Source organism: Emydura macquarii, unplaced genomic scaffold (assembly GCF_026122565.2).
Source record: "Emydura macquarii macquarii isolate MOO-44397 ecotype Brisbane River unplaced genomic scaffold, CSIRO-AGI_Emac_v2 contig_1170, whole genome shotgun sequence".
Taxonomy (NCBI): domain Eukaryota; kingdom Metazoa; phylum Chordata; order Testudines; family Chelidae; genus Emydura; species Emydura macquarii.
In genome coordinates this window covers 1788450-1804838 of record NW_027131307.1, presented here as the reverse complement: position 1 = coordinate 1804838, position 16389 = coordinate 1788450, and the positions used below count along the sequence as shown (strand labels likewise).

General features: G+C 46.2%; 1 protein-coding gene and 1 long non-coding RNA gene across 2 annotated transcripts in view; one reads left to right on the top strand and one right to left on the bottom strand.

Moving 5' to 3' along the window:
* Positions 1-1738: 1738 nt before the first annotated feature.
* The window catches only part of LOC137152325 (arf-GAP with SH3 domain, ANK repeat and PH domain-containing protein 2-like), a 91835-nt gene continuing 77184 nt past the window's right edge, over positions 1739-16389 (top strand). The window contains exon 1 of the mRNA XM_067546881.1: positions 1739-1864. Coding sequence (XP_067402982.1) covers positions 1739-1864 — 126 coding nt within the window. The remainder of the gene's footprint in view (positions 1865-16389) is intronic.
* Positions 5569-14272, bottom strand: LOC137152326 (uncharacterized). The gene is made up of 3 exons (XR_010919510.1): positions 14211-14272; positions 11815-11866; positions 5569-5787 (listed from the first exon to the last, which is right to left on the bottom strand). It is a non-coding gene; the product is annotated as an uncharacterized lncRNA (long non-coding RNA).

Below are 16389 nucleotides of genomic sequence, written 5' to 3'. Positions count from 1 at the left end.
ATTAGCGTAATGGTGGCATTAGAAGTGGTGGGGGCAGGGTTTGGTGTGGTTGTGGGGTTTGGTGAAGTTGGCAGTGGGTTCGGGTGGGGGTGTTGAGGGTAGGGATGTGGGTGGGGTTGGGGTTGAAGGTGGGGTTGGGATGGGGTGAGTTTGAGGTTTCGGGGTGCAGGGTTGGTGGCCAGGGTGGGGGGTGGCAGTAAGTGTGGGACTGAGGTGTAGAAGGTGGAAGTGGGAGTGAGCATTTGGGGTGGGGTTGAGGGTGAGGGTGGGGTTGGGGTAGAGCACGATGATGGGGTGAGGGTGGTTTTCAGGGTGGGGGTGAGGGTTGGGGTTCAGCATGAGGATGGGTGTATGGCTGATGGCTGGGGTGGGAGGGTGGGGTGAGGGTTGAGAGTGGGGATGGGGTGTGGGTAGGGGTGCAGATCATAGAATCCTAGAAGATTAGCGTTAGAAGGGACCTCAGGAGGTCATCTAGTCCAACCTCCTGCTCAAAGCAGGACTAACCTCAGCTCAACCATCCCAGCCAGGGCTTTGTCAAGCTGCAGCTTAAAAACTTCTAAAGATGGATATTCCACCACCTCCCTAGGTAACCCATTCCAGTGCTTCACTACCCTCCTAGTGAAAAACTTTTTCCTAATATCCAACCTAGACCTCCCCCACTGTCACTTGAGATCATTGCTCTTAGTTCTGTCATCTACCACCATTGAGAACAGCCTAGCTCCATCATCCCAGGAACTCCCTTTCAGGTAGTTGGAGGCTGCTATTAAATCCCCCTTCATTCTTCTCTTCTGCAGATTAAACAAGTCCAGTTCCCTCAGCCTCTCCTCATGTCATGTGCTCCAGCCCCCTAATCATTTTTGTTGTTCTGTGCTGGACTCTCACCAATTTGTCCACATCCTTTCTGTAGTGGGGGGACCAAAACTGAACACAATACTCCAAATGTGGCCTCACCAGTTCCAAATAGAGGGAAATAATCACTTTCCTCTAGCTTCTGGCAATGCTCCTACTAATGCAGCCCAATATGCCATTAGCCTTCTTGGGAACCAGGGCACACTGTTGACTTCTTGTCCACTGTAACCCCCAGGTCCTTTTCTGCAGAAGTGTTGCTTAGCCAGACAGTCCCCAATCTGTAGCTGTGCATGGGATTCTTCTGTCCTAAGTGCAGGACTCTGCACTTGTCCTTGTTGAACCTCTTCAGATTTCTTTTGGCCCAATCCTCCAATGGGTTTGGCAGAGGGCAGCGCGGGGATAGCAAGATTGGCAGAGGATGGTGTTTAGGAGTAGCAGTGTGGAGGGGTTAAGAGGTTGGCAGAGGGTGGCGTGCAGGAGATAGCAGGATTGGCACAATGCAGTGTGCCGGCATAGCAGGGCTGTTTGTCTGGTGGGGGCAGATCCTGGAGATGTGTGTAGTGAGATGGGGGTGGGGGCTGCTCTGGGGGGTGGCTGTGATGGGATGGAGGGGGCAGGAGGCAGCTCCGTGTGTGAGGGGAGATGGGATGAGAGGGCCAGCAGTGTCATTTCTGGGAGGGGCTGTGGCAGGGGAGGGTGCAGCTCCCATGTCGGGCTGGCCAGAATCTCTGTTCTTGCATGTCTGTCACTCACTCTCTGCATGACGCAGCCCCGGCCACTTCCTCCCAGCCCCACAGTGCCCTCAGCAGTTCCCCTTCCTGGAGCCGGACGCTCTGCTCCCGCTGGCCAGCCCCGACCGCCCACAGCACTTTGCACATGCCCCCGCAGGATGCCGGAGCTCATCTCTGTCCAAGACTTCGTCTCCCAGACCCTGGAGGATTTGAGCTCCCCAACTACCTCCTCCTTCACCAGTCACATGGGCAAGTGCCGAGGCACCATCTGCAGCCTGGAGGAGGTGAGGGGGCTGGGGCAGTTTTGCAGCCCATGGGCTAACACTGGGGAGGAGGGTGCAAAGGTGGACAAAGTCCCGCTTCCCTGCCCTCTCCTGGCTGGAGGGGTCTGCCAGGGCTTGGCTTACTAGTGCACTTTATCTGCTGCTGTCTGCAGCCATCTCTCATCTCCCCACCCTTCAGACCTCGACTTCCTCTTCTGCAATCTGCTTGCATCTGCCTGCTGCTTCCCCACTTGCTTTTTCCATTGACTTTTGAAATGACTTTTTCCATTGTGAGGCCTGAATTGAATGCCCTGGCCTCACAGAGTGGCTGAGAAAGTTGCTGTGGAATAAGATTTAGCAGCCTGCCCTATGTTCAACTCTATCCAGACAAATAGATGCAATTAAAGTTGGAAACAGGGAAGCATTAATTTGAAGGAAGATGAGACCATATTTAGCACCACTGTGGTGAAGGCTGTGACTTACTGTTTAACAGATACGTTTTCTAAGGGCTTTTCTTCATCTGAGATGTAGAACCTTAGGGTTAGAAGAGACCACAAAATTCATCTAGTCTAACCTCTGCCAAGATGCAGGATTTGTTGTGTCTAAACCATCCAAGCCCTGGTCTACATTTACCTGGAAATTTGGCGGCAGTCGATGGGAGTAGCTTGCGTAACTACCGTCGACTGCTGGGCTTCCCTTCTGTGCATTGTCTTCACTGCACTGCGCCGACGGGAACCGCGTTCCCATAGACACAGTGCTACGCCACTTGATGGATGGATTAAGCAGCTTCCTGATGGATTAAGTGGGTCTACACTGATCGCTCTATCCATCCAGAAAGATTGATCTGACGGCAGCGACTTTGCCACTGTCAGTATAGACGTACCCCAAGACAGATCCCAGATGGTTATCCAGCCTTCTTTTGCAAACCGCCAGAGAAGGACCTTCCACAACTTCACTAGGCAGTCTGTTCCATTGTCCTACTGTTCATACAGTTAGGAAGTTTTTCCTGAGACTTAATCTAAATCTGCTATGCTGTAGTTTGAATACATTGCCTTTTCCCTCTTGCCACAGAGGGCAGGACAATAACTTTTCTCCAGCCTTTCAAGTATTAGAAGACCGCTGTTATCTCCTCCCTTAATCTCCTCCTTTCCAAACTAAAGATACCCAGTTCCTTCAGCCTTTGCTCATTTGGCTTATATTCCATCCCTTTGATCATCTTTGTCACTCGCCTCTGGATCCTTTTCAGTTTCTCCACATCCTTTCTATACATTGGTGACCAAAATTGGATGCAGTCCAGCTGAGGCCTAACCAGCACTGAGTACTATCACCTCCAAGGACTTGCATGCTATGCCTCCATTAATACAACCTAAAATTGCATTTGTTTTTTTTGCAATAGCATTGCATTGCTGGCACATGTTGAGGTTGGATCCACCACATCTCCCAGATCAGTGCTGTTGCCAGACCAGTTTTCCCCCGTTCTGTATTTGTGCATTTGGTTTTTCTTCCCTAAGTGTAGCACCTTGGATTTGTCTTTGTTGAATTTAATTTTGTTGTCTATAGCTCAGTTCTCCAATTTATCAAGATCCCTTTGAATTTTAGTTCTATCCTCCAAGGTGTTGGCAACCCCCCCAGCTTTGTGTCATTGGAAAACTTGATCAGTATGCTCTCTATTCCTCTCACTGACACCATCTGCATAGCCACACTTTTACTCCACAATTTGATGGTCCCTGCCCAGGTGTTTTCCTTCAACAGGGAGGATGGATGAGAACACCACTTGTGCCCCAAACTCTTTTATCCTTCTTCCCAGAGCCACGTAGTCTGCAGTGATCTGCTCTAGGTCATTCTTGGCAGTATCATTGGTGCCCATGGGGAGAAGCAGGAAGGGGTAGTGGTCTGAGAGCTTGATGAGTCTCAGCAGACTCTCAGTCACATTCTGAATTCTAGCTCTAGGCAAACAACACACTTCACAGGATTCCAAGCCTGGGTGGCACATGGTTGACTCCATCCCCTTAGGAGGGAGTCCCTGTCCACCACCACCCATCTCCTCCTCTTGGGAGTGGTGGTCATGGAACCCCCATCCCTAGGATAATGCATCTCATGCCTTGCAATCGATGGGATCTCCTTCTGATCCCTTCACTCAGATGACTCTTCCAAGGCATTCTCAGCAGTAGTACCTGTGCAGAGAGCCTGAAAGTGGTTGCTTACCTGTACCTGTGTTAGGTTTTCCTCCTTCTTCTATACTGGTTCTCCTCCTTCTTCTTCTGGAGGACACATGCTGCCAACTTTCTTCCTTTTTCTTCAGTCCCCCCTGTACTACCCTCTCCAATTCTTCAGCATGCTGTGGCTGCAGTACCAAATCCTGACATCTATCCAGAAAGTCTTCATTTTCACAAAGTCATCAGTTGGCTCTCTGGTCCTTTGACCTTTTCTTCCAGCATAGAGACCAGCTCGCACTTCATACAGATACAGTCACTTCTAAGCTCCAGGAGAAAGACAAACATGGCACATCCCATGCAAGTCACAACAGCCAATCCCTCATGATCCTCTGTTGCAAGCCAGAATGTTTGACAGCCTCATGTTAGAGCAGATGGGCAGCTCAAGGTGCTGTGCTGTGGCTGTTGAACCTGAGCAGCACCCATGCATGGTGAGCTTGAGTCCTGCTGTGGCAGCTTTCAGAGATGGGGGGGCACATTTGTTTCTCTTTTCCTGTATTCCTTCTGGAAATGTTGTCCTCTTCCTGGTTTAAGAACTAATATTTAAATTTCTTTGAAATACACATCCAGATTTAGATGTTACTTTAAAAGTATTGTCAAGGAAAGTAGCAATAATGAAATAGAAGGAAGATGAAAGACTCTGGTCAGCAGCAGGAGGGTAATGTAATCACACCACATAATCATAAAAGATATACTGGAACTGGAAAAGTTACAGAAAAGGGCAATAAAAATGGTTAGGGGTATGGAAAAGCTTCCATATGAGGAGAGATTAATAAGACTGGAACTTTTCAGCTTGGAAAAGAGATGAATAAGGGGGGATATGATAGAGGTCTATAAAATCCTGACTGGTGTGGAGAAAATAAATAAGGAAGTGTTATTTATTACTCATAATACAAGAACTAAGGGTTTCCAAATGAAATTAACAGGCAGCAAGTTTAAAATGAACAAAAGGAAGTATTTTTTCACATAACGTACAGTCAACTTGTGGAACTCCTTGCAAGAGGATGTTGTGAAGATCAAGACTATAATGGTATTCATAAAAGAATTAGAGGAGTTCATGGAGGATAGGTCCATCAGTGGCTATTAGCCAGATGGGCAGGGATTGCTGTTTGCCAGAAGCTGGGAATATGCGATGAGATGGATCACTTGATGATGACCTGTTCTGTTCATTCCTTCTGAAGCACCTGGCATTGGCCACTATAGAAAGACAGGATATGGGCTAGATGGACCTTTCGTCTGACCCAGTATGGCTGTTCTTATGCTTCTCAATGATTTCCTGACTAGTGAGATTGTGTGAGCCCAAAGAAAGGTAAGCAGTTGCAACTTTTATCAACGTCAGCATGATCAAGCGGGTGTTGCTGAGCAACAGAAAATGAACCCGTAATAGACACCACTATTCTAAGGACTAGTGTAAGGTCAGCTTGGATTAATTTTGTGCCAGGATAGTGTCTTCAGTCAAAACAGTAACTTATATTTATCATGAAAAATAAACACAGAAAACAAATTGCAGCTTTTTACAATAATTCATTGACACAAACTCAGGGATCATACGTATCCATTTCACCATCAAAATGCTGTAGTTCCTGTGGCTCCCTGCAGTGAGTCTATCTGGGTGAAGCCTTACACCCCCAAAGAGTAAACCTCCTTGGATTCAGTGCCTCTTGGGAACCCAACTTCCACAGGCAGCAGTGACTCTCAGCCAGCGGTGTAAAACAGAAGGTTCAGTAGTGCCTGGAACACAGTGTAGAACAGTTCTTCATTTGCACAGAAACTGGAAAGCTACAGCTACGTCCATCTTGGTCAGACCCAGACCCCTGGCTCTCCCCAAGAAACTCAAAGCAGGAGAATGTCCTGCTTCCAGCAGCACTCAGTCATGCCCATTTGCTCCATCTCCATCCTTTTTGTCTTTCCCAGCCAAAATCAATCAACTGGCCTCCACCTCAACTCTTTGTTCTCCAACTCATCACAGCCAGCTGGCTTCTTGCAGAGGGTAGGCACCCTGGCCATCAGTTGCCTAGGTTACAAAGTGTCTGGCCATTGTCTGGGCCCAGACAGCCAGGTGACAGTCACATCTGGTCCTCTGGGTCTCTCTCTCTACAAATATTAAACCATCTTTCCCTCTACCTAGGTAGACATGTAGCACATAGGGGCAACTGAGGCACACAAATATTCATACAATTTATTAAGAAAATATAAAGAATATCCTCACTTCATCACAAAGGCATAAATTTTGTAATGATGAGTAATTAACCATTGGAACTATTTAGCAAGGGTTGTGGTGGATTCTCAATCAGTGACAATTTTTCAGTCATGATTGGGTGTTTTTCTACATGATCTGCTCTGGGAATTATTGTGGGGCAGGGCTCTGGCCTGTGTTACAAGTTGTCAGAAAATGGTCCCTTCTGGCCTGTGTTACAGGTGATCTGACAATGGTCCCTTCTGGCCTGGTAATCTGGGAATCAAGCCTGCCATTGTCTCTGTGCCCAGCACAGCTCCAAGCAGCACTCCTTGCCATCCTGTCACTGTACTCTGGGCAGCCCCACTGCTCCAAGGAATACTGGCTGCTGGTTGGCAGAAGCTGACATAGGGATAAGGAACAGGGACCTCACTGCAGAACTCCACAGGGCAGGGATCAGGGAGGGCAGAGGTAGTTTTTTGCGTGTGAGTCCTTATAGGATTGAAATAGTGACCTTTAAGGTTTTGAGCGGGGCACTGAAATATGAACCAGCACTCCCAGTTACTGTGCATGCCTTGAGTGAAGATCTGCAGGCCTGTGTTCCTGTCTGGGCATCCTTCTGTCACAGTGCCTCCCTTGAGTTCCTTCTCACATCGGCCTCCTTGCTCTTTTCCATTGATATCTGAACTTGCTGACTAACTCAGGGTATGGTGCAATTTCCTTGTGTTGCTTCATTCTCAACGGTACTTCTAGCCAAAGCCAGAATCTCTCCTTTAAAACCAAGCTGCTAAATCAGGAAATTGTGGTTACAGAAACTGCTGTTTACTACAGAGCCCATGCCTAGGTCTCTGCAGACATTAAGGAATAAAAGGTAACTAGCAAACCAGTGGGGTTGTGCCCCTCTAGAATCATAGAATCATAGAAGATTAGAGTTGGAAGGGACCTCAGGAAGTATCCAGTCCAACTCGCTGCTCAAAGCAGGACTAACCTCAGCTAAATCATCCCAGCCAGGGCTTTGTCAAGCCGCAGCTGCTTTATGGTATATAAGGAGGGCCAGGAAGTGTTGGTTTTTGCTTTAACCTGATTTTTACAGCTTGTTTTTAACCTTAGAAAGCTCAGGAAGGTGACCACTAGTGTCTCCTGGTTTTGCCGGAGGCTCTCCGGAGCCAGTGTGATCCAGTGTGAAAGGATCATTATTGTGGCCATTGGGCTGAAAGGAAATGTGAATTTTTATATGTGCATCTTGCACTCTGGAGCAGATTTAAAAACTGAAGTATAATGTGAGATCAGAGCTTGGAGGAGGGGAGAGTTGCACAGATGGTGCTCAACATGGGGTTTAAGTTATTGAAATAACATCCCCTCTAGCCTGACCCCCTGAATGACACAGGCCAGAGACTGGCCCAAAATAATTCCTAGAGCAGAGTTTGTAGAAAAACATCCAATCTTGATTTAAAAATTGTTAGTGATGGAGACGCTACCACGACCTTTGGTAAATTATTCCAGTGGTTAATTTCTCATTGTCAAAAAATTACAGCTTATTTTCAGTCTGAATTTGTCTAGCTTCAACTTCCAGCCATTGGATTGCGTTACCCCTTTCTCTGCTAGATTGAAGAGCCCAGTATTAAATATTTGTTCCCCGTGTAGGTACTGATAGAGTGTAATCAAGCTATTCCTGAACCTTCTTATTGTTAAACTAAATAGATTGAGCTCCTTGAATCCTTGAATCTTAGTCTGGCCTATGTTCTTTGTTCACAGATGTATACATTTACACTTAGCTGTATAAAATGTATCTTCCAGCTGAGCACTTCACAAGAACAACCCTTATGGTATCACCATCCCTGTTTTACAAGTGGGGGAAAGCAGAGACAGACAGAGGGAAGTAGCTTGCCCGAGGTCACACTGGCATCTGGGTATAGAACTCAGAACAAGGTGTGCTATGAACTTACATTTAGCCGTAGGTACATCTAGGACAAAGAATGCTGGCTGCACTTGCAATCTGGAAACCATATTCTGAAAAGGATTTAGCAGTCATGGCAGAAAACCACCAAACATGAACTCCCTATGTGACACTGTAGCTCAGTTGGCGAATATGGATTCCTTGGCTGTATAAACACAGGAATATTGGGGGGAGTAGGTAGGTGGTGTTATCGCTGTACAGAGCGAAGGTCAGACAGTTAGCAGGCACAGCATCCAGTTGTGGTGCCCACACTTTAAAAAGGATATTGAAAAATTGGAAAGTTGCAGAATGTTACAAGAATGATTTAGAGTCTGGAAAACCTGGCTTACAGTGAGATACGTAAGGAGCTCAATCTTTTTAGCTTCTTGAAGAGAAAGTTAAAAGGAACTTGATCAGGGTCTATCAGTACCTACACAGACACAACTCTGATAGTAGAGGGCTCTTTAATCTAGCAGACAAAGCAGAACAAAATCCAGTGGCTGGAAAATAAAGTTTGACCATAGAAAATAAGGTGCAAATTTTGAATAGTGAGTTGATTAACCATGGGACTAATTTACCATTGGGTGGCTTTCTAAATGTATGCTCTAGGGGAAGATTTTCTGCCCTGCGCTCTGGAGAAGGTCAGACTAGATAATTACATCTTGCCTTAACATCTATGAATCTGAAGACAGAATCTGTGACACGCATTAGTGATCTGACATACAGCCAGAGCTTCGCCATCCTTTCTCCTTGGCCTTGAGGGCATGTCTTCCTTGATACTTTGGAGAACAACTTCTTTGGAACGAAGGGTAATGAGAAGTAGCCCTAGGAGTGTTGGTACAAACTGGGCATTGGAGAAGGTCTGTGAGATGGTGCCAGTGTTGTGGGTTGGGTGATGTGGCTTCAAAGAGCAGGACATCCTGTGAGAATACCACACCTCATAAGAACAAAAGAATGTCCATACTGAGTCAGACCAATAGTCCATGCAGCCCAGTATCTTGTCTTCTGACAGTGGCTAGTGCCAAATGCTTCAGAGGGAGTAAACAACAATGCAGTTATTGAGTGATCCATCCTCTACTCTCCAGACCCAGCTCCTGTTACTCAGAAACTTGACTAATAGCCATTGATGGACTTAGCTCATTTTTCTTTTGAATCCATTTATCCTTTTGGCCTTCACAACATTCCCTGGCAACAAGTTTCACAGGCTGACTGTGTCATTTAAATTTGCTATCTATTAATTTCATTGGGTGACCCTCTGGTTTGTGTGTTATGTGAAGGGGTAGATAACACTTTCTCCATGCCAGTCATGATATTATAGACCTCTGTTATATCCCTCCTCAATCGTCTCTTTTCTAAGATGTATAGTCTCAGTCTTTCTAATCTCTCCTCATATGGAAGCTGTCCCATACCCCTAGTCATTTCTGTTGCCCTTCTCTATACTTTTTCCAATTCTAATATATCTCTTTTGAGATGGGATGATCAGAACTGCATGCAGTATTCAAAGTGTGGGCGTACCATGGATTTATATTTTGGCATTATGATAGTTTATATCTTCTTGTCTATCCCTTTCCTAATGGTTCCTAACATTCTGTTAGCTTTTTTGACTGCTGCTGCATATTGAGTGGTTGTTTTCAGAGAACTGTCCACAATGACTCCAACATCTCTTTCTTGAGTGATAACAGCTAATTTAGACCCCATTATTTTGTATGAATAGCTGGGATTATGTTTTCCAAAGTGCATTATATTGTACTTATCAACATTGAATTTCATCTGCAATTTTATTGCCCAGTCACCCAGTTTCGTGAGATCCCTTTGTAACTCTTTGAAGTCTGCTTTGGACTTAACTCCCTTGAGTAATTTTGTATCATCTGCAAACTTTGCCACCTCACCATTTCACCCTTTTGCCAGATCACTTATGAATATGTTGAAGAGCACTGGTCCCAGTACAGATCCTTGGGGGACCTCCGCTCTTTACCTTTCTACACTGTGAAAGCTGACCATTTATCTCTTAACTAGTTACTGATCCATGAGAGGACCTTCACTCTTATCCATCACTGCTCACTTTGCTTAAGAGCCTTAAGTGAGGTACCTTTGTCAAAGGCTTTCTGAAAGTCCACATACACTATATCCGCTGGATCATCCTTGTTCACAGTTGTTGACCACCTCAAAAGAACTGGAATAGAATTCTCTGAAGATTACTTTTCCCATGGGCCTTCCCTGATGCCAAGGAAGTTGGAAATGGAATAAGTGTCCATGGGGCGTCCATGCTGAGTGGCTTCAAGCTGTTCTGCCTCAAGAATTGCAAGCTTGGCCTCTTCCCTACGGAGGATGCTCAGGTATCTCCATGAGCCCAAGGAATGAGGAGTAAATGTGTGTGCCTTTGCCAGAAGGAGTGACTGACATTGCATGAGAACAGGTCAGAACTACAAGTACCTGTGGGGACAAATATTTAATAATGGGCCCTTCAGTGTAGCAGAGAAAGGTAAAAGATGTTCCAATGGCTGGAAGCTGAAGCTAGACAAATTCAGACTGGACATAAGGTGTAAATTTTTAACAGTGAGGGTGTAGTGTGCCACATGGCCAGGCCCTCCTGGCCCTGGAGGTTCCCCCCTTGTACAAAGGACTCACAGATGTCTGCATTGTTCATTTATTTACAGTGCACACAGTCAGTTCCCCAGTCCCTGCCCCAGGCACTCTAGGGCAGGGGTGTCAAACATACCGCCCGCGAACCTTTTTGATCCGGCCCGCGTTCAGCCAGTTTAAGTGAGTTGTGCTGCTGCCGAAAGTGCCACTTGAAGACATTTCTCTGCGTATGGCATTGCCACTTTAAGAGATTTGTCGGTGGCGGGCATTGCCACTTTAAGAGAGTCTTAAAACGGCAATACCTTCCTATGCAAAACCTAGCCTCCGAAAAGGAGGCGGCAGTAAGATTTCCTGGCAGAGGGCATGGCCCACTGGAAAAAGGATTATCGGAATGTGGCCCGGCATTGCCAGCGAGTTTTGAATGTGGCGAGTTTTGACGGCAGCCGCCGCTGAAAAGGGGAATATGCCCCGAATTTTTCGGCGGAGGGTATTGCTTCTAGGGCATGGTCCTGCTGAAGTGCAGTTTATGAAAATGTGACCCGCCACCATCAGTGAGTTTGACACCCCTGCTCTAGGGGCTCAAGGTTGCTCACCCCTCCTGGCCAGCAGGCAGCCTGACTCCCAGTCCTCCCCACCCTGCTTGGCCACACCTCCCCATCCTGGTTTCCTGAGCTGGCCTATGTACCCTCCCTGGCAAGGTAGCCAGCTGTTCCCCCTTTGCCTCATTAGTCAGTGCTCTGGCTTAGCCTAATCAGTGCAGCCAGCTGTTGCCGGCTCCCTTTTTAGTTCTTGACTCCACTGACCTGCACTGCCTCAGGCCAGCCCGCTGGGTTAAGGGCGACAGAGGTAGCTGAGGGGTTTACCACCCTCTGCGCTGTCACAGACGGTAATTAAGCATTGAGACAGTTTACCAGGGTCTGACAATTTCTAAATCAAGATTGAATGTTTGTCTGACATCTGCTCTAGGAATTATTGTGGGAAAGTTCTCTGGCCTGCTTTGTATTGGACTGCAGACTGACTCACTTGTGGCCTTGAGAGCTATTAATGTAAAACTAGAACGTACCCTCCTGAGTCAGATGCCATCTTAGATAGTTCTGGAAGGGAAATTAAGCAACCTAAAACAATAAAAAACAGAAGATCATAGATGATGAACTGATAAAGAATTAAAGAATAGGAATATAATTAATGCCAGTCAACATGGTTTTGTAGAAAATAGATCCTGTCAAACAAATCTGACTTCACTCTTTGAGGAGATTACACGTTTGGCTGATAAAGTAACTGCATAGGTGTAATATACTTAACTTCTGTAAGGTGTTTGACTTAGTCCTACATAACATTCTGAATAAACAATTAGCACTATACTCTATCTATATCTATCTATAGAGCACCCACTTAATGGATTAAGAACAGGCTGACTGACAGGTTTCAAGAAGCATATGATGGGGATGGGTGTTTCTAGTGGGACCCTGCAGGGATCAGTACTAGGCCTGCTACTACTCAACATTTTCATCAATGGTCAGGAAGTAAATATAAAATCAATGCTGAAAATTTTTTCGGAAGACACAGAGATTGACAGAGTGGCAAATAGTGATGAGGCTAGGGCAGCCAGTTAGAGCCATCTGGAACACTTAGTAAATTGCACCCATTCAAACAAAGTCTGTTTGAATAGAGCCAAATGCAAGGAACAAGGAATGCAGGCAGTACTTGAGACTGAGGGACTGTATCCTGGAAAGCAGTGACTCTGTAAAAAGTTTAAGGGTCAAAGTGGACTAGCAACTGAACTGGAGCTCCCAGTGCAATGCTATGGCAAAAGGGCTTGTGTGATCCTTGAATGAATAAACAGTGTGTCTTTAATACTAAAAGAAAATAATCATGATCATATTAAGCAGAGGTTTCAAGGGAACTCCTGTCCTGTAAACTATAAACCAAAATTTATACAGGATGTATAAATAAGTAGTGAAAGTAAGGAGTTGATTTTACCTCTATATATTGTATTGGCAAGACTGATATTGGAATACTCCATCCAGTTCTGGTGTCCTCATTTTAAAAAAGATGTTGAAAAATTGAAGAGAGTGCAGAAAAGAGCCACAGAAATGATTCAAGGGATGAAGGAAAATGCCTTCCAATGAAAGACTTAAAGAATTCAATCAGTTGAGCTTATCAAACAGAAGATTGAGAAGTGACTTATCAGTGAATATAAGTAACTTCACAGGAAGAAAATACCAGGTACTAACAGGCTCTTTAATATAGCAGAGAAAAACATAAGAACCAGTGACTAGAGGCTGCAGCCAGACAAAAGGTTTGCCATTGGACTAAGGGAAGTGTTGAAGTCTCCAATTCTTGAGGTCCTCAGATCAAGACTGACTGTACCTTCCTAGGAGTTATTCTTTAGTAAGATACAATGTATAGGGATTAACTCAGAGGTAACAGGCTGAAATTTAATGTGCTGTGCTAGACAGGAGGTCAGACTAGATAATCTAATGGTCCCTTGTGTGCTAATGAGAAGGGTACAGTCAGCACATTGTGATTCATTGACAGGTGGATAAAACAACTGGACCTGAAAGGGTTGGGGCCTCTGTGCCTTTTCTTCTCCACTTGGTCTTTGCACAATAGGGCAGAAACACTGATGCCTTAGATCCTTTCCATAGCTGGCTAGCTGCTTTTAGTGCAATCATTGCAGGGTTTGTGTGGCAAGGAGCACAGCTCCCAGTCTCTGGATGTGTGGATGCAATGTCATGAAGCTGAATTCTTCCTGCTCGGTGGGAGAGCTGCCCTGGTGTCTGGAGATGAATGTGAAGTCCAGCATGTAATCCCATGGGCTCAATAATTGGTTCATGGGAAAACTGCCCGGCTCGGTTGCAGTTGTGGGGCACAACTTTCATTGCCTAAAATTTCGGGGTGTTCTTAGAAAACTGCTGCTCACTTGATTTATCTGCTTTTTCATCTTCTTTCCAAGGCACAGGGCAGCAGTAGAAATCAGAGGTGTGCTTTATCAGGCCAGACTGCTAACAATGGTCATTGACAGACAACTGCAGGGCATCCTGCCCTTCGGCAATGGCATCCGTTCACAGCAAACTAGTGTGGCAAAATGCCGGCTCTGTTACCTTGGGTCCCACACTTTTCCTTCTTGTGGATGGACAGGGCGCCACCTGTTGCCCATATTTCTGGGTGCTGGTTACCCCAATAGACCACTCCTCGGGTCCCAGCCCAGGGGCCCTAATAGTAGCAGCTATGCACTGCTGACAGTACTTCTGGCTGCAACTTTCCCCTGAGCTATTTTCCCCCTCTGCCCTTTCAGTTTCTGGGTTCCTCATCCCCTCTCTTCTTGGACAGGGTCTCCTACAACCCTTCTGCCTGGGGCAGTCTCACAATTCCATTCCCCCTTTTGGCAAGATCCCTTTCCCCTCAGGCCTCTGTATCCTTGGGTCAGGGGTTTGGCAGGGAAGCCTCCCCGCATACCTCTTCACTTGGTTCTCTTGGTGTCTCATCAGTCATTGCACTCCAGCATTCCCACCAGCTCTCCTTCCTCTCACACCTGGCCTGCTGGAGCAGGGGTTTTATATCAGGTCCCTGGCAAGGCCTTACTTGGCTCCAGGTGCACTAATTAACCTGTGGGCTCACAGTCTATAGGGAACAAGCTTATATAGCTCCTTTTTAGCACTCTCCAGCCAGCCCCCTAGCCCTACTGTCTCACACTAGAAAGAAGCCTTTCTCCTGGGCATGCTGCTCTAGCAAGCTGCATGCCAGGTCTGTGAGGCTGCCCTTGCCACTCTCTTTCACAGGGCCCTGTTGTTGTGTCCAGAAGGGAATTTGCAGTTGAGAAGTGATGCTGAACCAGAGAACCTGTTTCTGTGAAAAGATGTATTGGAAAGAAAGAAAGGATCATTTCCTGTGACTCTGAGGCCTGATTCATTAATGTCTGGAAAGGGCTTTGAGATCTTATAATGGAAAGAAAGGGTTCTTATTATAATAGATCAGAAGGACTCCTGGTGCCCTCCTTGTCCTTGTAGGGGTGTCTCCTGTGGGAATCATAGATGTTAATGATGAAAAGCCCCATTAGTTCCTATTTTGTCTTTCTCAGGGCCCAGTCCTGTTCCTTACAGCACTTTCTCTAGTACTTCGCATAGTCTAATTTTACTGTGGCAAGCTTGGCACGTCTCACGATCAGGTGTTTCCATTAATTCAGCCACATTTTCCATATCTTAATTTCAACCTGTTCATAGAATCATAGAATCATAGAAGATTAGGGTTGGAAGGGACATCAGGAGGTCATCTAGTTCAACCCCCTGCTCAAAGAAGGACCAGCCCCAAGTAAACCATCCCAGACTGGGCTTTGTCAAGCTGCACCTTAAAAACCTCTAAGGATGGAGATTCCACCACCTCCCTAGGAAACCCATTCCAGTGCTTCACCAAATCACTCCCTAGTGAAAAACTTTTTCCTAATATCCAACCTAGACCTCCCACACTGCAACTTGAGACCATTGCTCCTCATTCTGTCATCTGCCACCACTGAAAACAGCCTTGTTCCATCCTCCCTGGAACCCTCTTTCAGATAGTTAAAGACTGCTATCAAATCCCCCCTCGTTCTTCTCTTCTGCAGATTAAATAAGCCTAGTTCCCTCAGCCTCTCCTCATAAGTCTTGTGCTCCAGCCCCCTAATCATTTTTGTTGCCCTCCACTGGACTCTCTCCAATTTGTCCACCTCCTTTCTGTAGTGGGGGGCCCAAAACTGGAGACAATACTCCAAATGCAGCCTCACTAGTGCTGAATAGAGGGGAATAATCACTTCCCTTGATCTGCTGGCAATGCTCCTACTAATGCAGCCCAATATGCTACTAGCCTTCTTGGCAACCAGGGCACACTGCTGACTCATATTGCACTTCCTGTCCCCAGGTCCTTTTCTGCAGAACTGCTGAAATCCTCCAATTTGTCTAGGCCACTCTGTATCTTATTCCTACTCTTCAGAGAATCTACCACTCCCCCCAGCTTACTGTCATCTGCAAACTTACTGAGGGTGCAATCCATCCCATCATCTAGATAATTAATGAAGATGTTGAATAAAACCGGCCACAGGACAGACCCCTGGGGCACTCCGCTTGATACCAGCTGATAACTAGACATTGAGCTGTTGATCAACCCATTGAGCCCGATGATCTAGCCAGCTTTCTATCCACCTCATAGTCCATTCATCCAATTCATACATCTTTAACTTGCTAGCGAGACTACTGTAGGAGACCGTATCAAAAGGTTTGCTAAAGTCAAGTTATATCATGTCCACCACTTTCCCCACATCCACAGAGCCAGTCATCTCATCATAGAAGGCAATCAGGTTGGTCAGACTTGACTTTCCCTTGGTGAATCACTTTCACTTGGTGAATCCTGATCACTTTCCTCTTCTCCAAGTGGTTAAAAATGGATTCCTTGAGGATCTGCTCCATGATTTTTCCAAGAACTGAGGTGAGGCTGACTGATCTGCAGTTCCCCGGATCTTCCTTCCCTTTTTTAAAGATGGGCACTATATTTGTCTTTTTCCAGTTGTCCAAGACCTCCCCGATCACCACGAGTTTTCAAAGATAATGGCAAATGGCTCTGCAGTCCTATCAGCCAACTCTTTCAGCACCCTTGGATGCATTGCATC